The sequence below is a fragment of the Schistocerca cancellata genome, chromosome 8, assembly GCF_023864275.1.
Source record: "Schistocerca cancellata isolate TAMUIC-IGC-003103 chromosome 8, iqSchCanc2.1, whole genome shotgun sequence".
In the NCBI taxonomy this organism is placed as follows: domain Eukaryota; kingdom Metazoa; phylum Arthropoda; class Insecta; order Orthoptera; family Acrididae; genus Schistocerca; species Schistocerca cancellata.
The window spans coordinates 418,529,954-418,554,437 of NC_064633.1; the positions used below are offsets into that span (position 1 = coordinate 418,529,954).

Genomic DNA, 24,484 nt, shown 5'->3' on the forward strand with positions numbered 1-24,484 from the left:
TCACGTGGTCCTATTCTGAATCCATGCCACTTTCTTTGATTTAGATCTCATTCTCAGCGAAGGCCAGCTACACACTTCTTTCCACATCAAACCTACCAACAAACAACAGTACTTAATATTTTGACAGTTTCCCTCCTTTCTATGTCAAACATTCCCTCCCACATAGCCTTGGCATTCAAGTTAAATGTATTTGTTCGGATGCAGACTCGTTGCAGCAATACACCACCACTCTCATTTCAGCCTTCACTGGATGTAATTATTCCAACAGCCTAGTTCAAAAGCAGATTTCCTGGGCCATCACATTGAATCCTGGTACTACTGATCCCTCCAAAAAACAACTTTGGAGCACCACTTGTCACCCAGTATTATCCTGGTCTTGAATGTCTTATTCAGGTGCTTCGACAAGGCCATGATGACCTAAAATCATGCCCTGAAATAAGTAAAATGTAAATGTCATGTGACTTGGGCCTCCCATCGGGTAGACCATTTGCTGGGTGCAAGTCTTTCGATTTGACGCCACTTCGGCGACTTGCGTGTCAGTGGGGATAAAATGAGGATGATTAGGACAACACAACACCCAGTCCCTGACTGGAGTAAATCTCCGACCCAGCCGGGAATCAAACCCGGGCCCTTAGGATTGACAGTCTGTCGCGCTGACCACTCAGCTACTGGGGGCGGACATGCCCTGAAATGAGATCCATTCTTTTGCTCACCACACCTAGAATAGCCTTTTGTCACCTTCTCAAACTCTGCAATATCCTTGTTAGACCCTATGCTTCTTCCATACCCATCTCCCTACACTATGGCTCCTACTCTTGTGACTGTCCCTGCTGCAAGACTTGCCCTGTGCTCCCTCCTATCACCACCTATTCCAGCCATGTTACTGCCGAAACATATACTATCAAAGGGAGAGCCACATGTGAAATGACACATGTCATATACCAGCTCTTATGTAAACACTGTTCAGCCTTTTACATCAGCATGACTACCACCCAGTTATCAGACAAGATGAATGGGAACAGGCAGAGGGTATATACAGGCAACACACAAAATCCTGTTGCAGTGCGTGCTGTACAACATGACCTCAGTGCCTGTTTCATCACATGCACCCCCTAGTTTCTTCCCCCAATCACCAGTTTCTCAGAACTCCGCAGGTGGGATCGAGCACTACAATATGTCTCCTTGGTTCTCGCTAGCCAACTGGCTTTAATTTACGTCAATTCCTTCCTTCTCAGCATTTCTTCAGAGTAACTACTCCTTTCTTCACTCCCTCCCCCCCCCCCCCTTTGTTTACACACCAGCTGTAAATCAAATCATGCCTATGAGGTAGCATGGCAACTTCTAACGTTTTTGACGACTAAGAGTGTGTGAAGTGTATGTGCAAACTCCCCACTTCTCTTTCATCAGTTGACTTACTTGGGAATGCGCATCCAAACTTCTTCTCTGGATAGCCGGCTTCTGGAACCTCTACAAACTTCTTCTCTGAAGAATGATGCTAGTCACAGGAACCTTTAAGACTCTCTCTCTCTCTTTGTGAGATAATGAGGTATTCGAAGAATACTTTTCAATGACTATCAGTATATTTGAACTTCCACAAAGAACAAAATTCACACTTCTCACATGAACAATTGACTTCTTGTAAGTCAGCCATGTCATCTCACATTAGAAAAAAGTTTCATTTACAACAGAGTTGGTTTGATAACTATGACTCTATTATACAGGAATCATACACCTGTCTTGCCTCTAGCAAGTTGAAGTTAAAAGTTACTAAAAATCTTTTTTCAACTCCATTGTTTTTTCGTCACTAACAATAGTCACAGTTATAAAACAGCACATACTAACACAGAAGTTCCTTGGTTCTGCTGTGTGCTTTCATTATAACTTCCACGGCATGACCGAGAAATACTTGTTGGTGCCGTTCGACTGCCGTGTCTACCGTCTTCTCATGATAAACTTCGGACCTACACACACAGACAGGTGACGTGCAGTAGACAGGGTTCCTTTCTCCCACTCACATCTAAACTATCATGTGTTTGAGACAGTGGAAGGCCAAGTAGTTTGAGAATTTATGCCAAAATTCTCAAAGCACTATAAACTATAGTGTTTCTAGATTTATTCACATCTAGAAATTTACGTAAGTTTTGCACACAAACCTCTGCTTCATTTTTAGCTACAACATTCAATGATAAAGTCAGTATCTTGTGTTATTTACTTTTGAAAATCAGTGTCCACAACATGTCTGGTTCCTTTTCCAGGTTTCACTGCTCCAGTCACTGTTATGTCAATTTTTCTCTCGGAAAATATGAGATAGCCTTTCGCCATTGCTATCTGCTAGGAAAAGTACACTACTCTTTCATCTTGATGATCCATGTTTCTTGTTGACATTATTTCTGAAAGGTTCATTTGTTTTCAAATTGTGCTTATTTGTAGTACAGTCACTATCACAGTCACTTTGCAGAACATAATGTTTGTTACTGTTTATGAATGTAACAGTTTTTGCAGATTTTGTTGACCTTTTTGTGGATAAAAAATTACTTTTATGCGTCAATTTTATCCACTCAAATGATTTATCACATTTGTCTTGCGCTGCTTTATTTGGTTTTTGTTTGGATTATAGTCCCCAGTTTTCTTTCTTCACTGAGTCGATGTCTCTTCTTAAGGTATTGGTTGTGGATTGTAGGCCTACAATTTGTTAATTTAGCTCTGTTATTTCATCTTCCCAATTGTCACAAGCGCACTTTTTTACTGTATATTTGTAGCTTTTTTCGTAGTGTTAGAGTTACACTCGTGGCCTGTTGAATGGAAGCTTGGGGAAAAAAATAATATATATCTGCATACTGGCCTTTTACAGGTTTGCAATAGGTTTCTTATTTATATTCAGAAATAGATGTAAAAGAGAAACAATATTAATTTGCATTTAAAAAGACTTCTGCTGCACATCAGATATTTTAATTCCAGGGACAGATCATGGAATAGTTTTGTAATTGTGCATTTCACTTTTATCTGTGCAAAGCTACATTCACTAGAGGGAAATTCAGATCCTTTTTGCTTCTGGTACTGTATTTGTGAAAATCTCTGTTATTCTAAAACTGAAATGTATTGTTTGCAGCACACTTAATCATTAAATCAGTGTACTGTTAGGATGTTATTCATATTACCAATTCCTTTTACTTTCTTGTATGTGATGAATACTTTTTGCCCAAGTGAGGAGTTCCTCAGAATATTATGCTGTGGACATTAGTAAACGAAAATATGCAAATTAATTAATGTAAGACTTTGAGGAATAGTGAAGGATGTCTTGAGAGAGAAATTGAAGCCATTTTCAGGCATTTCATCCAACAACACTACGTAATGTTTAAGTTGAAGGTGCCAATGACTGCTATTGGTAGTAAAATTTGGTAGAATTCTCACGTCTGTGTATTGATACAAACTTGTCTCGAGAGGTGTGGGCATATTTTGGGTGTTCTTTGACTGGGATACATATCCTCAGTTTGTTCCTCAAGACACCCTTGTCGGTGTTCAGATTCATGTTTGCTGTCGAAAGGATGGCCTAGTGGCAGCTGATGGCTCCTGCAGCTTTGATGTACTGTGGCACTTTTGGGTGTTGTTTGACTGGGATACATATCCTCAGTTTGTTCCTGAAGACACCCTCCACAACATCTCAAAGTTATTGGCATTGTTTTGTTAAACCCTATGTAACAATGCCAAAACCCTAAACTGATTGATTTGTGTGTCTCCAAAGTTGTGAATTATTCATTTGGCAAAAGTATCCTCATCTAAATGTTTTAGCAGGGCTACTACATTGTTTTTCCAGTTTAAGCTTTTCCCAACATGTGCACCCAATCAATTACAACTTTCTACCCCATTTATTAATTAAGTTAATAGAGGGTGGCCTTTACTCTGAAGAGCCAAAGAAACTGGTACACCTGCCAAATATCGTGTAGGTCCCCTGCAAGCACGCAGAAATCCTGCAACGTGACATGGCATGGACTTGACTAACCTGAAATAGTGCTGGAGTGAATTGGCACTGTGTATCCAGCAGGGCTGTCCTTAAATCCGTAAGAGTATGAGGGGCTGGAGATCTCCTCTGAACAGCATCTTGCAAGGCACCCCAGATATGCTCAATTATGTTCATGTCTGGGGAGTTTGGTGGCCAGTGGAAGTGTTTAAACTTAGAAGGGTGTTCCTGTAGCCACTTTGTAGCAATTCTGGAATGTGGGGTGTCGCATTGTCCTGCTGGAATTGCCCACGTCTGCCGGAATGCGCAATGGACATGAATGGATGCAGATGATCAGACAGGATGCTTATGTATGTGCCACATGTCAGAGTCATATCTAAACGTATCGGGGGTCCTGTATCACATCAACTACACACGCCCCACACAATTACAGAGCCTCCACCAGCTTGAATAGTCCCCTGCTGACATTCAGGATACATGGATTCCTGAGGTTGTCTCCATACCCATACACGTCCATCCCCTCCATATAACTTGAAAAGAGATTTGTCTGACTAGACAACATATTTCCAGTCATTGACAGTCTAATGTCAGTGTTGACGCTTCCAGGCGTGGCATAAAGCTTTTGTGTCATGCAGTCATTAAGGGCTCACGAGTGGGCCTTCGGCTCTGGAAACACATATCGATGATGTTTTGTTGAATGGTTTGCATGCTGACACTTGTTGATGGCCCACCTTTGAAATCTGCAGCAATCTGCAGAAGGGTTGCACTTCTGTCACGTTGAATGATTCTCTTCAGTCATCGTTGATCCTGTTCTTGCACAATCTCTTTTTCCAGCCACAGCGATGTTGGAGATTAGACAGAGATAGAGAACCCCGCTTCATCGCTGCCTCGGAGATTCTGTGTCCCATCACTAGTGTGCAGACTATAATACCATGTTCAAACTCACTTAAATCTTGACAACCTACCATTGTACATCAATAACTGATCTGAGAACTGTGCCAGACCCTTGTTGTCTTATATAGGCATTGCCAACTGCAGTGCAGTAATGAGACAGTTTACATGTGTCTGTATTTGAATACACGTGCCTATACCAGTTTTTTTGGCACTTCAGTACATTTGACAAGACAAAACTGGATGAGTTACATTCTTTTCAAAGTTTAAACCAGTCAATTTGTACACAGCCAAATAATACTTTTATTAAAAACATCACTTACTGTTTTTCTAAAGATTCTTCTTTGCTCCATTTGACAATAAGGATTAATTCTGCCTCCAGCTTCAAATAAAATGGTAGTCATTAATGTAAGAACAAGAACAGTAATGGGCCCATGGTTGAACCCTATGAATTCATCTCATGAAGATGATATGCTGCACCTGTTTCTATTACTTGAACATCCTAGTCTACTTAAAGTAGACAGGATGGCTGTGAGAATTTGGATCAAGGAAGGAGGCATGCTAGGGTAATGTACGAGGTGTGGCTAGAAAAAAACCGGACTAGTACTGGTGAAACAATAAAACGAATGCAATAAGGCTGAAAGTCGCGTGGCCTGTCACGTGACTCTCGCTCCGCCTACTGCTCGAGTTTCATCTGCCTCCTGCACTCAGTCTGCCCATGGCGTCTGTTTTAAGTAGTTGACGTTTTGTCTGTGTGTCGGAAAACGTTGAGTGTACAGAAAGAACAGCATGTTAACATCAAATTTTGTTTCAAACTATGAAAATCTGGAAGTGAAACGTTTGTAATGTTACAACAAGTGTACGGCGATGATTGTTTATCGCGAAAACAAGTGTTTGAGTGGTTTAAACGATTTAAAGATGGCCGCGAAGACACCAGTGATGACACTCGCACTGGCAGACTATTGTCAGCAAAAACTGATGCAAACATTGAAAAAATCGGTAAACTTGTTCGGCAAGATCGCCGTTTAACAATCAGAGCAGTGTCTGAGTTAACAGGAGTTGACAAGGAAAGTGTTAGGCAGATTCTTCATGAAAGTTTCAACATGAACAAAGTGTGTTCAAAAATGGTTCCAAAGTGTCTCACAATTGAACAGAAGGAACGCCGAAGAATGATTTGTTCTGACATCCTGGAAAACGTTGAAAGTGATCCCACCTTCTTACAAAATGTTATTACTTGCGATGAATCGTGGTTTTTTACTTATGATCCCGAAACTAAACGCCAATCGATGCATTGGAAAACTCCTGGTTCTCCACGACAAAAAAAAGCACGAATTTCAAAATCGAAATCCAAGGCAATGATGATTGTTTTTTTTGACATCAAAGGGATTGTGCACATTGATTGGGTACCAGAGGGACAAACAGTGAATCAGCATTACTACATTAGCGTCCTGGCTACCCTACATGAGCGAGTACGGAGAAAACGGAACGATTTGTGGAGAAAAAAGTCATGGATCCTTCACCAAGACAATGCCCCAGCTCACAGTGCGTTGTCAGTGAAGACGTTTTTGGCAAAACACAACATTCCCATCTTAGATCATCCACCCTACTCACCTGATTTGGCCCCCTGTGACTTTTTTCTTTTCCCTAAAGTCAAGTCAGCTTTGAAAGGAACTAGATTTGAGACTGTTGAAGCAGTAAAAGAAAAAGCGATGGAAGTAATGTATGGACTTACCGAAAATGATCTGCAGCATTGCTATGAACACTGGAAAATTCGTATGGAGCGGTGTAGAGACCGAGGAGGAGAGTACATTGAAGGAGATAACATGAAATTGTAAATAATTGTAAATAAATGTTTTTTCCAGCATCAGTCTGGTTTTTTTCTAGCCGCACCTCGTATGCAGTTGTGAAACCACTTTGCTAAGGAGGCTTAGTGGCTTATGCACCTGTCTAGTAAGCAGAAGATCAAGGAAGGAGGCATACCAGGCTAATCTGTGCAGTTTGTGAAACCACTTCACTAAGGAGACTTTGTGGCTAATGCAGCTACCTAGTAAGCAGAAGGCATGCGTTCGATTCCCAGCCTTGGTTTTTTTCTCTCACTGGTTCATTCTGTATATATAAAGTCATATCTACATAAGACCAGTATAGTCTCTAAAATTGTGTCATTTTATTTGTATAAATACCTGGACCTGGGTTGCAGGCTGGATCCCCCTTCTACATTCGATACTGAGGTGCTATTCCAGAACATGGAAAGCCTTGACAATTCCGGTCGTGAGACTTTAAAATAGATGCGGGCAGAACCGCTTTGACAAGGTGACTTTGTGGCTAACACCCCTGCCTAATAAGTAGGAGACCAGGGTTTGATTTCCAGGCTTGCCACTGTATTACTTAGCACTATTTGTGCTTACACTAGCTAAGTTTAGAGCATTAAATCAGAGAAATAATATGATTAGAGAGAAATGAATTCTCTTTGGCTGAGTTACGTGACCTACATCCTACACTGGTCACCTCATTCATTTCATTAGTTCGGCAAATGTGTTATGTTACATGTGTAATGGACACCACTTGTATATCACTTTTTATGTATGATGTCACATTGAGCTGCTGTAATTCGTATATTTTACTTTCAGAGGAATGTTGAAGAAAACCGGGAAGGGCAAGTTTATTCCAAATCTGAACAAAGAAAACTACAGTCAATTCATGAAGTATCTACTCCATATGGAAGAACATCAAATGCTCATAGATATACACAAGTATGATCGTGAAGAGGAAACAATGACGTTGCACCCCAATAAAAAATTATGCATATTGAAGGTAATATTTTTGTGTCACATTATGTTGTTTATCAGAATTGTTAACACTGCAGTATACACACTAATGGAGTTTTTAACATTGATTTCTTTGATATAATATTGACCAAGGCTACTCAGAGGTGTAATGTCAAAGTTAGCGTCATTTCTCGGTACAGAGACTGCAATCGGAGATGAAAGCTGAAGTGCAATAGAGAATGACAGCTGGTTCTTCAGTGATTTAAATCATCTGCAGAAATTAAACAACTGCTGTTGGATAAACAACCACTGTAGTATAAAGGCTTGTTCTAATTTTTTCTATGCTCAGGGTCGTCAGCAGTATACCTCCATGCTATTCCAGCATGCATTCAAATGTCTTCTACCTGCTTTCCATTAGGCCTTCATCTCAGCCTTTCTTTATCTCATGGTTCCAGTCACCTGGATATGTTTACCACCCATCTCTATTTTATCACAACTTTAACGCATCTAGTACTGCAGTTTGTCCCCTGATCTGTTTTTTTATTTGGTTTCTCTCCTAGAAATTCACATGTTCTCTCTCTCCATTGTTTGCTCTAAGCAGTATGCAGTTTACTTTCTATAAAAAGTACATGCCTCAATGTAATACATCAAAACTGAAGATGCACACCGTTTGTAAATTCAACATTTCCACCATACTTTAAGCTTAGGTTTCAAAGCCATATGTCATCCACGAAAAGCACTCAATGTTTTCTGTACTCTTCTGTTTATTCCTTTTACAGCCCACACAGTTATTGTCTTAAACTACCCTGAATACAAAAACTCATCAAATGGTTCTGTAACCTTTTTCTGTTTTGTTTAATCTCATTATAAAAATCAATGTCAGTCCTACTTTAAAACTTGATGCGTTAAGTGCTTCCATTACTTGTTGAAGTTTATCTGCACTAGTGGCAAGCTGTACAGTCATCAGCAAAAGGAAAGGGTGCAGATATCTTCCATTAACATGTATTTCTTCATTGGTATCCAATTTAAGGATCTGAGAATGTGCACTAGGTCTGATGAGTTTAGTTTTAGCAATATGGAATCTCCTTGCCTGACTTCTTTCACATCCAGTTTTTCTTGATCTTGATGAATACAAATGGAAACTTGTAGTCTTGATGTGTACATTGGTTGAATCAATGCTTTTTATTTATTTTCATAGTTAAAGCCTAGTACAAGAGAGTTTGCTGAAACTTAGACCAAGAAGTTTCCTCAAAATGTATGAATCCCATGCAAACTATTTGTAAGTGTAAAATTGATTTATCATGCTAACAACTAGGAATGTTTAACCATATGTTAGGAAAGGAATGTACAGTTTTATTTGAGAAGTTTGTTTCAGATAGACTTCTACTACATGCTAACGCTAGTCTCATATCTCGTCCATTGCAGTATGCTTCTGTGAGCCATCTGTATGTGTTTCCAAGCTATTGTGTTTCTGTGCATTTCAAGAAGTTCTGTTTAGAGAAGTTTCTTCATTTGTTTTCTGACTTGTCTGTAATGAAAAATAGAATTTTGTACAGATATATTCATTAACACTCAGAAAATCTCATATGTTTAGAAGTGAATGTTGGCCAGTGTATTATTAAATGGGTGGCTTCTGCATGGTTTTGTACATCAATGTTCTTGCAACTAAAAATCCTTGATCAATTTATATAACTTTGCAACTGAACTCGGCCTCGTTTACTACCTATTTTTTGCGTGGCTCATCTATAAAGGGGGTTAATAGTAAACGGTTGCATTTGCGCCCCTATTATTGAGTCTGATATTGGCTGGCTATTGAAGAGCAGTGAATTGAACTATACACGTTCAGATTGAAACTTATTTATTCAAAAGAAACACTTTAACGTTGTGGCCATGCATTTTTAAGTTCACAGATAATAATCTGTGCAATTCGTACACTGTTTGTCTCACACCCACACACTTTCACTTTGTTCCTTCGCATACACTGGCGTCCATGCTTGCACTCACGGCACTTTGCCGTTCCCAACCCGCCACCACAACGGCCAACCACCAAAGACCTCGATTTTCCCGCTCACATCCACAGTCCTGAGTCGGGTCACATGACACCACAGTAGTCAAAATAATTGCTAAACATGGCCGCAATTCATTTACAGTATTTTATAATATTTAAATACTTAAATCTAAATACATTATATAATTTTACAAATTATCACCACACTTATATAATTCGTTGCAATTAAAAGAAAACCAAAACACTATCCAACGGAACTACAACGTCCATCAAAACACAAACAAATATTTTCCGGTCTATTTTTGCCCAGCATATTATCTCTGCTGCCGTGCTTTAAATTTTAAACTACTTGAAAGAGTTCCATATTATCCCCTGTTACCTTACAACTTTGTGAATTCATGTAATCATCAGTGCAATGTTTGATTCCATATACATGTAATGCTATGATGGATTGTGTCACAAAAATGTAATTTGAATGCTTCTGCCAGAGAATCTAATAGTTTTGTATGTGTACACAGAGCTCTGAAAGGCCCATAGAAGCAGTTATCATTTTCCCATTTGCAATGCACATAAGTACATTTGCATCCATACAATCAGCATTCTTGTCAGCTGTTGTATCTCCTTATTTTCCTTTAGTTTCCCTTCAACATAGTCTGATTATCATTGTCACTGTCACTCTCACACTCACAAAACTAACATTTACACTGGAATGACTATTTAAAAAAAATCAAACACAGGGATAGCGTGAAGTACTAGGGGCTGTGACCATACCTAATGCAACACATAAAACTTCTTCTCTGTGTCTGAATGCATCAATAAAGACATTAATTATGCATCAGTACAGAAATTCTAAGCCTCTGCTTACAAAATAAGTATCACCAACGGACAATAGTGATTTCAGTATACACTTATATCAACAGGGTGTATACGACCCGGGACAACCAGGAGATCCGGGAATAACCCGGGAATTTTTTCATCCGGGAGAAAACCGGGAAAAACCCGGGAATTTTTTAGAATTCCCGGAAAGTTTTCATTGTTTTTGTTTTCAGTTAAATTTCTGTAATTTTGACTGGCAAGAACGGATACTCTAACAAAGGATATTATTGAATACCGCTATTTCAGAATAATACTGCAACAATAAAACATGAATGAGAGAAAAAACGAAAATAAAACTTAAATTGCAAAGGAAATGTGCCATATACAGCAACAAAACACAGTGCTCATAAAAGCGTCTGCCAACAGCAAAATGTGTCAAAGGCTTTAGGAAGACTATGCAAAGTTCCGTAACAACACATTGCCTCCATTGAACGTGATGTCACAACTGTTTACATTAGATTCGTTTTAGCAGTTACGAGCAGGATCATGTGCATGCGCAATTGAGTAGTACCTTCTCCCGCTTCTGGCTACAAAAATGTGGCTGTTGCGTAATAAGCAGTGGCAGCAAGCAGCTAGGTGCTACCGGGAAAAATTTTACTGGAGTGCCCAAGCTGCTAGATTCTTGCATGCACAGCAGGCCCAGTTCTAGGACGGGGTGGGGGGCAAATTCATACTATTGAGTGAAAAAACCTTGTTTCACAAAGCGATTAGCATCCAGCGCATGTTAGTCTATTGATTATTCATATGACTTTGAAACGCATCCCTGTCAGTTTTTAAACATTTCTGAACACATTCTAAGTTGATTTCTGAATCAATCGAAGTTGATTTGTGAATGTGTGCATAGTGTACATGATGTCTCTGTCAGGGGAATCCTCGTCGCATGTAGAAACAAAGCTTCCTACAGACAAAAGGGGCTATACGAGCTGAGAGGAGTAATGCCGAACGGGTGAATGGCAACCGCTGTCTGATTCTGTGGCTGATTGGGTTTGCGAATGATGAGCTTTGTTATAATTACTAGCTAAATCCATAGATTCAGACTACAGGAGTGGAAATAAACGAATAACAGGTAAGAAAGATTACGTATTACCTGCTCGGTGTATCTAAGAAAATTAAATTTTGACAGAAAATTTTTGGGCAGATCGCTATACTAGTAAGGGCCAGTTGTACAGTCCCCAGCTAGGAGCCGCTTTAAATTCTATTCTGGAAGAAACGCGGAATACGCGTTGTATGAACATGTAGCAATGCCTAACCGGAGAATAATCGTGGGATAACTAAACCGGCGATGCTGGCAGAGTTAGTGGACTTAACCTGCAAATAACCTTTGACATTGGTAGGAACAAAATTATGGAACAATACGACAATTCCAAGTTTGTATAAAAATTTCGTACTACTACTTTTCGATCTCATACTTGAGAAACTGGAGCGTATGAATGAAGTGTAAAACTACTTCATAACGTAAGGCTTTTTGCTTGTAGTAGGCCTAATGTTGTTGTTGTTGTGGTCTTCAGTCCTGAGACTGGTTTGATGCAGCTCTCCACGCCACCCTATACTGTGCAAGTTTCTTCATCTCCCAGTACTTACTGCAACCTACATCCTTCTGAATCTGCTTAGTTTATTCATCTCTTGGTCTCCCTCTACGATTTTTACCCTCCACGCTGCCCTCCAATGCTAAATTTGTGATCCCTTGATGCCTCAGAACATGTCCTACCAACCGGTCCCTTCTTCTTGTCAAGTTGTGCCACAATCTCCTCTTCTCCCCAATTCTGTTCAGTACCTCCTCATTAGTTATGTGATCTACCCATCTAATCTTCAGTATTCTTCTGTAGCACCACATTTCGAAAGCATCTATTTTCTTCTTTCTAAACTATTTATCGTCCATGTTTCACTTCCGTACATGGCTACACTCCATACAAATACTTTCAGAAACGACTTCCTGACACTTAAATCTATACTCGATGTTAACAAATTTCTCTTCTTCAGAAATGCTTTCCTTGCCATTGCCAGTCTACATTTTATATCTTCTCTACTTCGACCATCATCAGTTATTTTGCTCCCCAAATAGCAAAACTCCTTTACTAATTTAAGTGTCTCATTTCCTAATCTTATTCCCTCAGCATCACCCAACTTAATTAGACTGCATTCCATTATCCTCGTTTTCCTTTTGTTGATGTTCATCTTATATCCTCCTTTCAAGACACTGTCCATTCCGTTCAACTGCTCTTCCAAGTCCTTTGCTGTCTCTGAAAGAATTTCAATGTCATCGGCGAACCTCAAAGTTTTTATTTCTTCTCGATGGATTTTAATACCTACTCCAAATTTTTCTTTTGTTTCCTTCACTGCTTGTTCAATATACAGATTGAATATCATCAGGGAGAGGCTACAACCCTGTCTCATTCCCTTCCCAACCACTGCTTCCCTTTCATGCCCCTCGACTCTTATAACTGCCATCTGGTTTCTGTAGAAATTGTAAATAGCCTTTTGCTCCCTGTATTTTATCCCTGACATCTTTAGAATTTGAAAGAGAGTATTCCAGTCAACATTGTCAAAAGCTTTCTCTAAGTCTACAAATGCTAGAAACGTAGGTTTGCCTTTCCTTAATCTTTCTTCTACGATAAGTCGTAAAGTCAGTATTGCCTCACGTGTTCCAGTATTTCTACAGAATACAAACTGATCTTCCCCGAGGTCGGCTTCTATCAGTTTTTCCATTCATCTGTAAAGAATTCGCGTTTGTATTTTGCAGCTGTGACTTATTAAACTGATAGTTTGGTAATTTTCACATCTGTCAACACCTGCTTTCTTTGGGACTGGAATTATTATATTCTTCGTGAAGTCTTAGGGTATTTTGCATGTCTCATACATCTTGCTCAACAAATGGTAGAGTTTTGTCAGGACTGGCTCTCCCAAGGCCGTCAGTAGTTCTAATGGAATGTTGTCTACTCCCGGGGCCTTGTTTCGACTCAGGTCTTTCAGTGCTCTGTCAAACTCTTCACACAGTATCGTATCTCCCATTTCATCTTCATCTACATTCTCTTCCATTTCCATAATTTTGTCCTCAAGTACATTGCCCCTGTATAGACCCTCTATATACTCTTTCCACCTTTCTGCTTTCCCTTCTTTGCTTAGAACTGGGTTTCTATCTGAGCTCTTGATATTCATACGAGTGGTTCTCTTTTCTCCAAAGGTCTCCTTAATTTTCCTGTAGGCAGTATCTATCTTACCACTAGTGAGATAAGCCTCTACATCCTTACATTTGTCCTCTAGCCATCCCTGCTTAGCCATTTTGCACTTCCTGTCGATCTCATTTTTGAGACGTTTGTATTCCTTTTTGCCTGCTTCATTTACTGCATTTTTATATTTTCTCCTTTCATCAATTAAATTCAATATTTCTTCTGTTACCCAAGGATTTCTACTAACCCTCGTCTTTTTACCTACTTGATCCTCTGCTGCCTTCACTACTTCATCCCTCAGAGCTACCCATTCTTCTTCTACTCTATTTCTTTCCCCCATTCCTCTCAATTGTTCCCTTATGCTCTCCCTGAAACCCCTTTACAATCTCTGGTTCTTTCAGTTTATCCAGGTCCCATCTCCTGAAATTCTCACCTTTTTGCAGTTTCTTCAGTTTTAATCTACAGTTCATAACCAATAGATTGTGGTCAGAGTCCACATCTGCCCCTGGAAATGTCTTACCATTTAAAACCTGGTTCCTAAATCTCTGTCTTACCATTATATAATCTATCTGATACCTTTTAGTATCTCCGGGATTCTTCCATGTATAAACCTTCTTTTATGATTCTTGAACCAAGTGTTAGCTGTGATTAAGTTATGCTCAGTGCAAAATTCTACCAGGCAGCTTCCTCTTTCATTTCTTAGCCCCAATCCATGTTCACCTACTGTGTTTCCTTCTCTCCCTTTTCCTACTCTTGAATTCCAGTCACCCATGACTATTAAATTTTCGTCTCCCTTCACTACCTGAATAATTTCTTTTATCTCATCATACATTTCATAAATTTCTTCATCATGTGCAGAGCTAGTTGGCATATAAAATTTTACTGCTGTAGTAGGCATGGGCTTCGTGTCTATCTTGGCCTCAATAATGCGTTCACTATGCTGTTTGTAGTAGCTTACCTGCACTCCTGTTTTTTTATTCATTATTAAACCTACTCCTGCTTTACCCCTATTTGATTTTGTATTTATAACCCTGTATTCACCTGACCAAAAGTCTTGTTCCTCCTGCCACCGAACTTCACTAATTCCCACTATATCTAACTTTAATCTATCCATTTCCCTTTTTAAATTTTCTAACCTACCTACCTACCTGGCCTAATAGGCACTTGATATTGGTACGTTGTGAATTATATTCTCTCGTTACAAAAAAGACCGTTTGTGCCAAAACAGTCTCGTTAATTTGGTGTGTGTTACAATTGCTGCAGTATTAGAAAGGCCTATTTCATTGTATCTAGCAGAGAGTGACAAAATAGACGTAATCAGATCGGGAAACCACACCAGTCTTGGGTCCTATTTGCATTAACAGCTTTTTCAGTATGAGACAATGACATTTCGACTTTTCATGTAGCAAAATATTTCACGAACTTTGATGAGGTAATAGATTCTTTCGCAGAAAGGAAAGCACGCCATGTAAAGCTGTAGCAAGATTAAAGAGAAAAAAATTCTAGGAGCTAAGGATTGAAGAAATGTGTATTGTCTTGCTTGTCTCGTGTCTTTACTGGGTTTATGTATCCTATATTTAATTTTATGTACACAGGGCAGCAAGTTGTTAGCTGATAGGGAATAAAGAGTGCAAATTTTCTGAAGAGGGACACGATTTCAAACCGGCCAATTGTAAGCAGGAGAGGCACCACAGCACATTTTAATTTCCACTGTCCTGAATATGGTTTGATGGCATCCATTACAAAATATAAAATTCCACAGAGCAAAGCACACTGACGTACGATTGAAGAATGCTGTGTGAGGAGGCGAGGCACTGCCCTTCGGCACACTTTAGACCAAATAACATGTCTTACATTTCCTCGAACACTCATGTTTTATGCATCAGAGTCTTCAGAAAGATGTGCGCTACAAAATGAACATATTTTTGAAGATTCGATTTTTTTTTAATTTTTGACGTCCTATCTCAAACACTCGAGGGAGTGCCGGGGTATTCCACCGGTTCGGAAATATCGTACATCCGGGGTTGATGTGTGCAAAGCAGAGTTACAGTGGGGTAGTGGGTAATCTCCATGTGACCCGTGTTTACATTTAGTGATTTTGCTGTTTCCTCTTCGTTTACTACTCTCACATCAAATGAAAACAAAACAGGTTTCTGATTTCCACCTTTCTGACAGTGAAGCATTAATTGCCTTGCAGAACAATGAAGTTATTTTTGCCGGTTTGCTAAAGAAATTTTCTTTTTAATTCCACATACTGTTTGCTGCATTTCAAGAACACGATTTCAACCTCTAGCACGTATAGCATTATGCCATAATAAAGAACCAAACGTGAGATAACACAGTACTGGTAGTCCAAGAAAATTTACATCCCGAACACCACATTGAAAAGCTTAATATCAGGTCGTGGCCTACTTAACTGGGAATATGGACATATAAATGTGCACTTTAAATGTGGACATTTTAGTATGGGTATCGAAATTCCGATGCTCTTTGAGTATCCTCTGATGTTTTGTTTCTTCTATGACATAATGTACAATCTTTTAATGTTTTACATGTATGAACATACGGGCTCCTTGTGACATCGTAGCTGCGCAAGCTCAGTGGCCTGTCATCTGGCGCTCTCTGGCAACTGCAGAAACGAACCTATTTCTAACAGGTCACGGGAAAATATTCCGAATGGGCGTTTGAAAAGCATTACCATCAAAGTACCATTCTGGCAGTTACAACGGGGCTATGTGCGATAATGTACGATGAATTTCTTAAATCACAGAGTGTTTGACTCTCATTTAAAAATCAACTCTTTGATGACGAGCCATTTAGATGAATTTCGAGCCCAGAAGATCAGACATTTAAGTCGTTATTAAAAATTTTACAATCACATTTGTGTGATATATCTTAAATTGTAATATGCGCATAAAAGACCAACATTGTATGTGAAAGCTTAGCTTCTCTTGCAGCGTATTAATCTTACAGTCCAATATTATATGTGAAAGCTTTGTGTTTCATGTAACAACATTATGTATATTAATTTAAACCATTAACTTTTTCTGTTTGTGCATTTGCGCTACTTAACAGTGATGTTGCTATTGGCTGACTACTTCACGTGTCCTAAGCTCTGAATACCCGCTGTCATCGTTTTGCCCACTATCCTTCCCACCCCTCCCACAGTGGTATTCCACTATCCGCCGAACCTACACAATATACTCATCCATCCATGAACAACACCTACTCCCAACCCCTGAATTCATGGCTTGTACCCCTGTAATAGACCCACATGCAACCTGTCCCATACATGCTCCCACCACCACTTACTCCAGTGTGATCACAAACATCACCTATCCCATCAATGGCAGGACTACCTGTGAAACCAGTCACATGATCTACAAACCAAGCTGCAACCACTGTGCTGCATTCTACATGGGCATGACATCCAACAAGCTGTCTATCCGCATGAATAGCATGCTGCCACACATGGTATACTTCATTTTAATGACTGCTCCACAGTCTGTGCCACATGGATCCTTCCCATGAGCACCAGCTTTTCTGAACCTCGTAGGTGGGAACTTTCCCTGCAATATAGCCTACATTCTTGTAACCCTCCTATCCTCAACCTTCATTAGTCATTGTCCTGACCCATCTAGCCTCCCTGTTCCCATTCAAGCACTATACAGCCTTCATTCCACCTTCACACTCAGTCTTTTTACTTCTCTCCTGTTCCACTACCCCCTCTCCCATGCCATCCATCTAACCTCTCAACTGCACATAGTTGCCCTACCCTCTCCATCTCATTGCTGCGTGCTCCCTAGTAGCACTGCCCTGTCCGCCAACCCTACTCTACTATCCATCCTCATGCCCGCCCCAGCCTCCTCCTTGTCCCCACCCAGTCGCCACTCCCATCATGCCATGGCGCTGCTGCTCTCAGTGTTGCTATAGTCCTTTAGACTGCAGTTGTGTGTGTGAGTTTCATTTGTGTGTGTGTGTGTGTGTGTGTGTGTGTGTGTGTGTGTGTGTGTGTGTGTGTGTGTCTGCCGTCTATTTTTGACGAAGGCTTTATGAGCGGGAAGCTTTATTTGGAGCAGTCTTTTTGTTGTGCCTATCTGTGACTCACGATCTCCGCTATATGGTGAGTAGCAACTTTCCTTTTCATAACACTGTTTCAAAACTACTAATGTATTCTAACCTATATGAACAATACTTACTGCAATAGGTTCTACATATATGGTTGATTTGTCTTACGTCAGTTGGGATAGAGCTTGGTGAGTAAGTGGGTATGAGTAAATGTTTTATGTTGCAGTCTTCAGTAAATTCCTTCCATACTTTTGATGTGAATTGACAACCATTACCAGGTAAAACTGCTGTTGGTATACATACTGTGTGAAAAAAGTCCTGTGTTATTTTAGTAATGATTTCCTTCTGCTTGCATTCTTCAAAGGGTATAGTTTTACGTATTTTAAGATTCTACCATGACAAATATATATTGGAAACCACCTTGAGCTCTTGGCAGTTTTCAAAAAAAGTCAGTGCCAACTAAGTCCATTTCTTTATTAGGTACAACAGTTTGCAAATAATCTTTACTCTTTGGCATCTGGCGCAACTAGCAAGAAACTTTTGTACTCTTCTGGCACTATTGTGAAAAATGTTCTCCTGAATTTTCTGAATACACTTCAACAAACCATAATGTCCAAAACATTCATGAATTTATCTTATAACGGAGTCAGTATATTGGTCTGGCCAACAGACTTTCCAAGTGTCAACTGTCCAGGCTGTGTCTACAAAACAAAATAGCTATATGAGTTTAATAGTAGGCTTGTACTTTTTTGTATCCCTTGTTTCCTAAATAGGCTTTTACAGGTTTCCAATGATCATCATCGTTTGATTTCTTCTGAACTGATTGCAAATGCTACTGGTTTCTTTTTCATCTTGTACTCCTTTCAGACAAAAATAACTTTGAAATTACATTTTCCTTTCCCCGAAATTACATTTTCCTTTCCTGTAATACACTGAACAGTATAGTCAGATTGTTTTAAGTAAACTGCCTACCACATAATTCTTCCATGGTAAAGCTTACATGCTCGAACAAAGGTGTGATATTTGTCTTGTACCACTAGTGCAAGCTATACACCAGAAATTATGAGCTAGCCACTACAACGATCTATTGGTCTGCTTAAAAATTGACAATTTTGTGAAACGACTGAGGAAATAATATTAAATCCTATCATATTACAAACTGTCATTGCATTAGAACAGGTTTGCAGTAAATTTTTCATATATGTATTGATACTGTATTCATATATTTATGTTGCTTTTTAAGTAAGGAAATGTTCAAGGGTGTCCTGCAGAAACCGTTACTTGATTCGAAACCCACAAGCATATTTTATATGGGTTCGAGAAACTGATGATTTTAATGAAATAAATCACATCAAACTGACAGTAATTTTTGTCATGAGAACAAATTACAGCAGAAAGACCATTGTGCAGACAGTACAAACAGATGTCACTAAATCATGGGAGGAGCAGAAGTTCAAGAATTGCACTTAATAGTGTTTGTGATCTTAATAGTGTTTGGAGTATTTTATTTATGCATTAGTTTCTGTTGTTGCATTGCCCTTGTTTCACTGTTGCTGAATCACAAGCACTACGGAAAGTTTGAGGAAGGAACAGTGACCCAAATTGGCTGAGAACTATGATGAGTGAGAGGAAAGGAGTGTTGAGCAGACAGAAGTTTCTTTGTGAAGCCAACATTGGGATTGTGTTCTATGTATTTGGCTTTTAATGATTATATTGAGGGTCATCTTATACTTGGGTAAACACAGTAGTTCTTTTCATGCTTTAGCGATGTTCTACTTGCAAGTGTAGTTGAATGATGTTCAGTTACTACAGTAACCTCTTTTTCTTGAACAGATATACACCTGATACTGTATCACAACTATCTGTCATTAAGCACAATGGTAAAGATAAATCTGGTCTACATAAAATAATACTGTCATGCAAATGTTTCTTAATTTCAGTAACCCACATAATACTTTTCGTAAAAAGATTATTCAAAAAAAGTGCATTTAATGTGTGGGTTCTAATGTACTTCCTATAGAAGCCTACTAATCTGTAAAATTACTGTAATTCCTTCATATTCCTAGGTTCTTAAAATTTTGCAGTGGCTTCAATTTCTTCTTGATCAATCAAAAGTCTCCCTTCAGTATGCTGTGACCAAGGACTTCTAATTGTTTCACAGCAAATGTACATCTTTCAAGTTTTAATGTCATTTCCCCTAGTCTCATATTTTTCCTAATTTCTCTCAAGGTGTCCATATGTTCTTCCGAAGTTCTACTCAATAACAAAATATCATCTATATGTATAGTCAACTTTTCAAAACGTTTCCTTCCCAAAACAAAATCAAATCTCCTAACAAATTCTGCTACAGAAATGTATAAACCAAACGGCACAGCACAATACTGAAAGTTTTTTCCATTATATAAAAATGCTGTACATTTTGTGGAATCATATTCTAGGTGAGTGTGGTGAAAACTGGAAGTGAGGTCAAGATCGGTCATAAATGTCACATTTTCATACTTGTGTAGCAATTCATCTGTATTCTAATGGTCTGTTTCTCTTTCTTTCAAGATACCTATTTAAATATCATGTGTCTTATACAAGTCTTATTCCTCAATCACATTTAGATACCACCTCTAAAGGGTTGTTGTACTGACATCTACTTCTCTACACTATTCTCCACTTTTGCATCTCACTTTCTACTATCTTTCTTTTACATGTTGGTACGGCATAGGACTTAACGATAATGGAGCATGGGCTTTTAATTTAAATCCACATTGATAACCTTTTACTCTCCCTACCTTAACATCAAAAATATCACTGTATTCACATAGGAAATTTTCTAGTTCATCTCTGTTTTCTGTACTTAAGAGTTTCTGCTTCAGGTAATTTTTTGCTACTAATTCACTATACAAGTTAGTTTTTATTTCATCATGACAAAGTTCTTCATCTAACCACTAAATAACGTCTGTCCCCTAACTCTTCCACCCCCCACCCACCCCTCCCCTGATCTGATGACTTTGGCTGTTGTTTAACACAACAATACTTGTTTCTCCAGAAATCTAACTCTTTGGTTCAGTAAAAGTTTTTTCAAATCCTGCTAATTAAAATTTATGTTTGCTTTAACTGTCCAAGTATCAGAGTTTCATTCGGCAAGCATCTTTGTGTGAAGCTAACATCACTGATTTTAAATTCTACCAAAACTCGTCTAGTGATCAATTTGCTACTCTTGTTGTGGCTCCTTTTATTCTAACACCCGTTACAAGAAATTCAGTAAAATTTTTGCTACATTTTTATGATAATGTTGGCAATGACAATAAAATGCAGAATACTTCCTGGGAAAGCCTTATATTCCTGTTCAAATTAATAATTGAAGATGTAACTGTCTTCAGGACACTGGTAGTCACATTTTTCAGTATTTTCATTTTCATGTAGTAAATCTCCCTCAGTTTCTCTAAAACTCGTGCTTTTCTGTTCCTCTGAAAAGAAGGAGCTGCCACATTCAACAGGAACTTCCAGACATTCAAGAACATAGATGTTAGTGGAAATAAAGACAGAGGTAAACAGTTGAGAAATATAAATACATGGAACAGTTAAAGTATGTAGGTCCCTAATAACCGTTACATGATTCCCTAGTCTTAAAATTACACATGGTAACAGTGTCCTATCCACACTAACTGCATTCTCCCAAAAGATTATTCCATATCTTAACAATATATCGAAAGTAGTTGTGATAAATAGTTTTTCTACTGTCCTAGTCACTTGAGTAGGACAGTACTTTCGCTGTGAATGCAACTCTGTTTGTCTTGTTTACCACGAGAACACACAAGAAGGTTACAATAAATTCCCTTCTAAAAACATCTGGAGGAATTTGATAGAATGTGCTTCCTTAAGTTCCGATTTTTATATGCAATTTGGAACTACTTGGTTTTGATTGTTTAGTTTTAAGCTGTGTCAGTTAGGTCTGTGTCATGTCTATCTATTTAATATTGAATTTAGGTCAAATCAATATCCTAAGCTGTTTCGGGTGTCAATGAGGCTTTGTGGAATATATTCTGTTCTTTGCTCACAAAGAGCACTAATGTGCCATCTGTGAATAAAACTGAATGGTTTGTTATATCTGAAGTAAAACGTGTAATGAAATAAAAACAGAAGTGGGCCTGAAAATGGATACTTGTGGAACACCCTGTGAAATAATTTATCATTCTGATGAATGATTTCCTGTATCTTCTAACCAATCTACTGTTGTGAGATTGTTAAAGAAGTCAACAGTTTAACAGTTTTCATTTCTGTTGAAGTGTAAACTACTTATATATCAATGATATAGACGACTTCAGGGTACTGGTGATAGAAGGAAAACTTACTTTACTTATCTTTTTCTGGCAGCAGTAGTGTAGGGGCAGCAAAATTCCCTTCAAACATTCCAAAATTCAGGTCCAGGTTTGATGTATTTTTAACAGAAACACATTTTCACTCTTCAAGTTGTTAATTTATTACTTTGTTCCCATTCAATTCCAAGTTGAAAAAAGGTCACAGTAAACCAAATTCACAAATACTTTTCCAGAAAAGAGAAACATTTTGTAATAACCTACTCGTGTACACAACTATTCTCTCTTTACAACATGGGTGCTAACATCTACATCGTGTGCAACATGATTGACAATGCAACATTCTTTTGCTGCAATCACAAATCAAAAAGCAATCATATAAGAATGATAAATTTACTAACCCTTAAATACAAACTGCAAATAAATAAATAAGTAATGTAAATTCGTGTGTTATTGTGAAATGTGATTTGCATTTACTTCATTAATACATTTTTATTTGTTTTTCTTTAAATTAATCATATAAATACCAGGATGACCAACTTTCTGGAGTTTTCATATTCTTGTATACTGATCAAAAAATAAATGTAACCACTGAAAAGTATGACAGTACATCATGTTCACCTGCAACCCACAAATACAAATAAAAAACAGAAACATCACTGGAGAAACTCAGCTTCAAAAGATTCAGTTTAGATCAGAGAGTACCACCTCACATCATTACCACTACTCTTTGCTTCCACTCTGTTAAATATTATTTGAATTATTTCAAAGAGCTATCATTGATTTTCTTGCCTTTATAATTAATGGAACAGCAGGGAGTGATTTACAAAGTAACTTTTTGGGACTTGTCCATAGATAAGCAAATGTTCTCAACAAATTTGGTAGTGGCACATATTGCACTCTTGGCTCTCTAGAAGCCAAACTGATAAAATGTGATGATATTTGAGTTTGTTCTGAAATTTTGGATGTGAGTTACAATAATTTCTTTTCAATTTCCTGGAAACAATTGTGAGAAGACTTACATATGGGTAATGTCATATGTCTTCCTTTGATCCTTTTTTGAATAACTGCATTACTACAGCATACTTTCAAGTATTGGGGAAACATCCTCCTTCAGATTAGTGATTAATTACTATCGGTAGTTGTCTTACACAGGAAACTATTGTAATTGCTGTAGTGGATTTTTCATCCCATCCAGCGAAATTTTTTTTGCATACAGTACTCCATTTTCTACATCTTTATATATAACTTATGTTTATGGGTTCTTAGCTCATTTTATATAATACCAGATGCACCAGATTAAAATTAGCAAGACCAAGCAGATTTCACCCCCCCCCCCCCCCCCCTGGTGTGGTTTGCATCATACAGATGTATCCACATACATAGAAATATTCATATTGTTTATGAAAAAAGGTACATATGTACTTTTATACATTTGCACCCAAGTAAACAGATTTACTTACATGGTTTGCCTTCAGGCAGATTTATTGCTTGTGTTGTACATTCTGTCCTATTTTGTTTCACAAAATGTTTAGTACTATTCATATTTGTTTACTGACAAGACAATATGTAAATATGTAAAACATAGTAACATACATGGCAAATATCACAGTAGAACTGTATAATATATGTTTGCTCTCCGTCAAAGTCTTTGCTTTAGGTACACACATTTCCCCTTAAGCACATACGGTTATTCAAATGTATTTGGAACATGAATGATTTACAATTGATTTGACTGTAACTTAATTTAGGAGATTTGTAGACTTGTAGCTATGACACCAAGTTCAGATTTTAATACTGACCATACTGCCTTTATTTGTATGGTTCGTAATAAGTTTTTTGTATACTAGATCTTTTGTTACCATTACCAACCTTCCAAATACTGTTCTATAGCATTTTAAATAGTTTATAAAGTCTACCTTTGTTATACCTTTCAGTTCATTGTGCAACTTTCTTTTTCTAGCAATTGACACTTTTGTACCAGCAATTATCCATTTTTGTTTGCAAGGTGTCATTGTGGCAGACAGTAAGTAGATGGATCAAATTAAACCATACAAGAAACTTCCAAGATATCTGTTATAGTTTTTAGAACTTCGCATTATCTAGTTTACTTCTTCAAATCTACAATAGAACAAGTTCAATTTTCTTTACTTTATTATCATTTTATGCACATTTTCCCAGTAACTGGTTCATTTACATTCAGGTAGATCCAAAAACAATGCAGAATGAGAAGGAATCTGTTAATCAATATGGAATTTTCTTATGCTATCAGATGTAAAATTTGTCATGGTGTTATCTGTTATCTATATAGGTTGCAATTCACTAACTTTCTCATTTGAACTCTGTGAAGTTAAGCTTGAAACTAAAAGCTTGAATCAGATCAGAAAAATTGTGCTGATGCAATGGATTCATTTACTGTGTTTATGTTTAAAGTCAGTAGCTGT

General features: G+C 38.1%; 1 protein-coding gene across 1 annotated transcript in view; it reads left to right on the top strand.

Annotated features, from left to right (window-relative positions):
• The window catches only part of LOC126094446 (putative helicase MOV-10), a 474,995-nt gene that overhangs the window by 193,099 nt on the left and 257,412 nt on the right, over nt 1–24,484 (top strand). Inside the window, exon 8 of the mRNA XM_049908818.1 lies at nt 7,477–7,660. Coding sequence (XP_049764775.1) covers nt 7,477–7,660 — 184 coding nt within the window. The remainder of the gene's footprint in view (nt 1–7,476; nt 7,661–24,484) is intronic.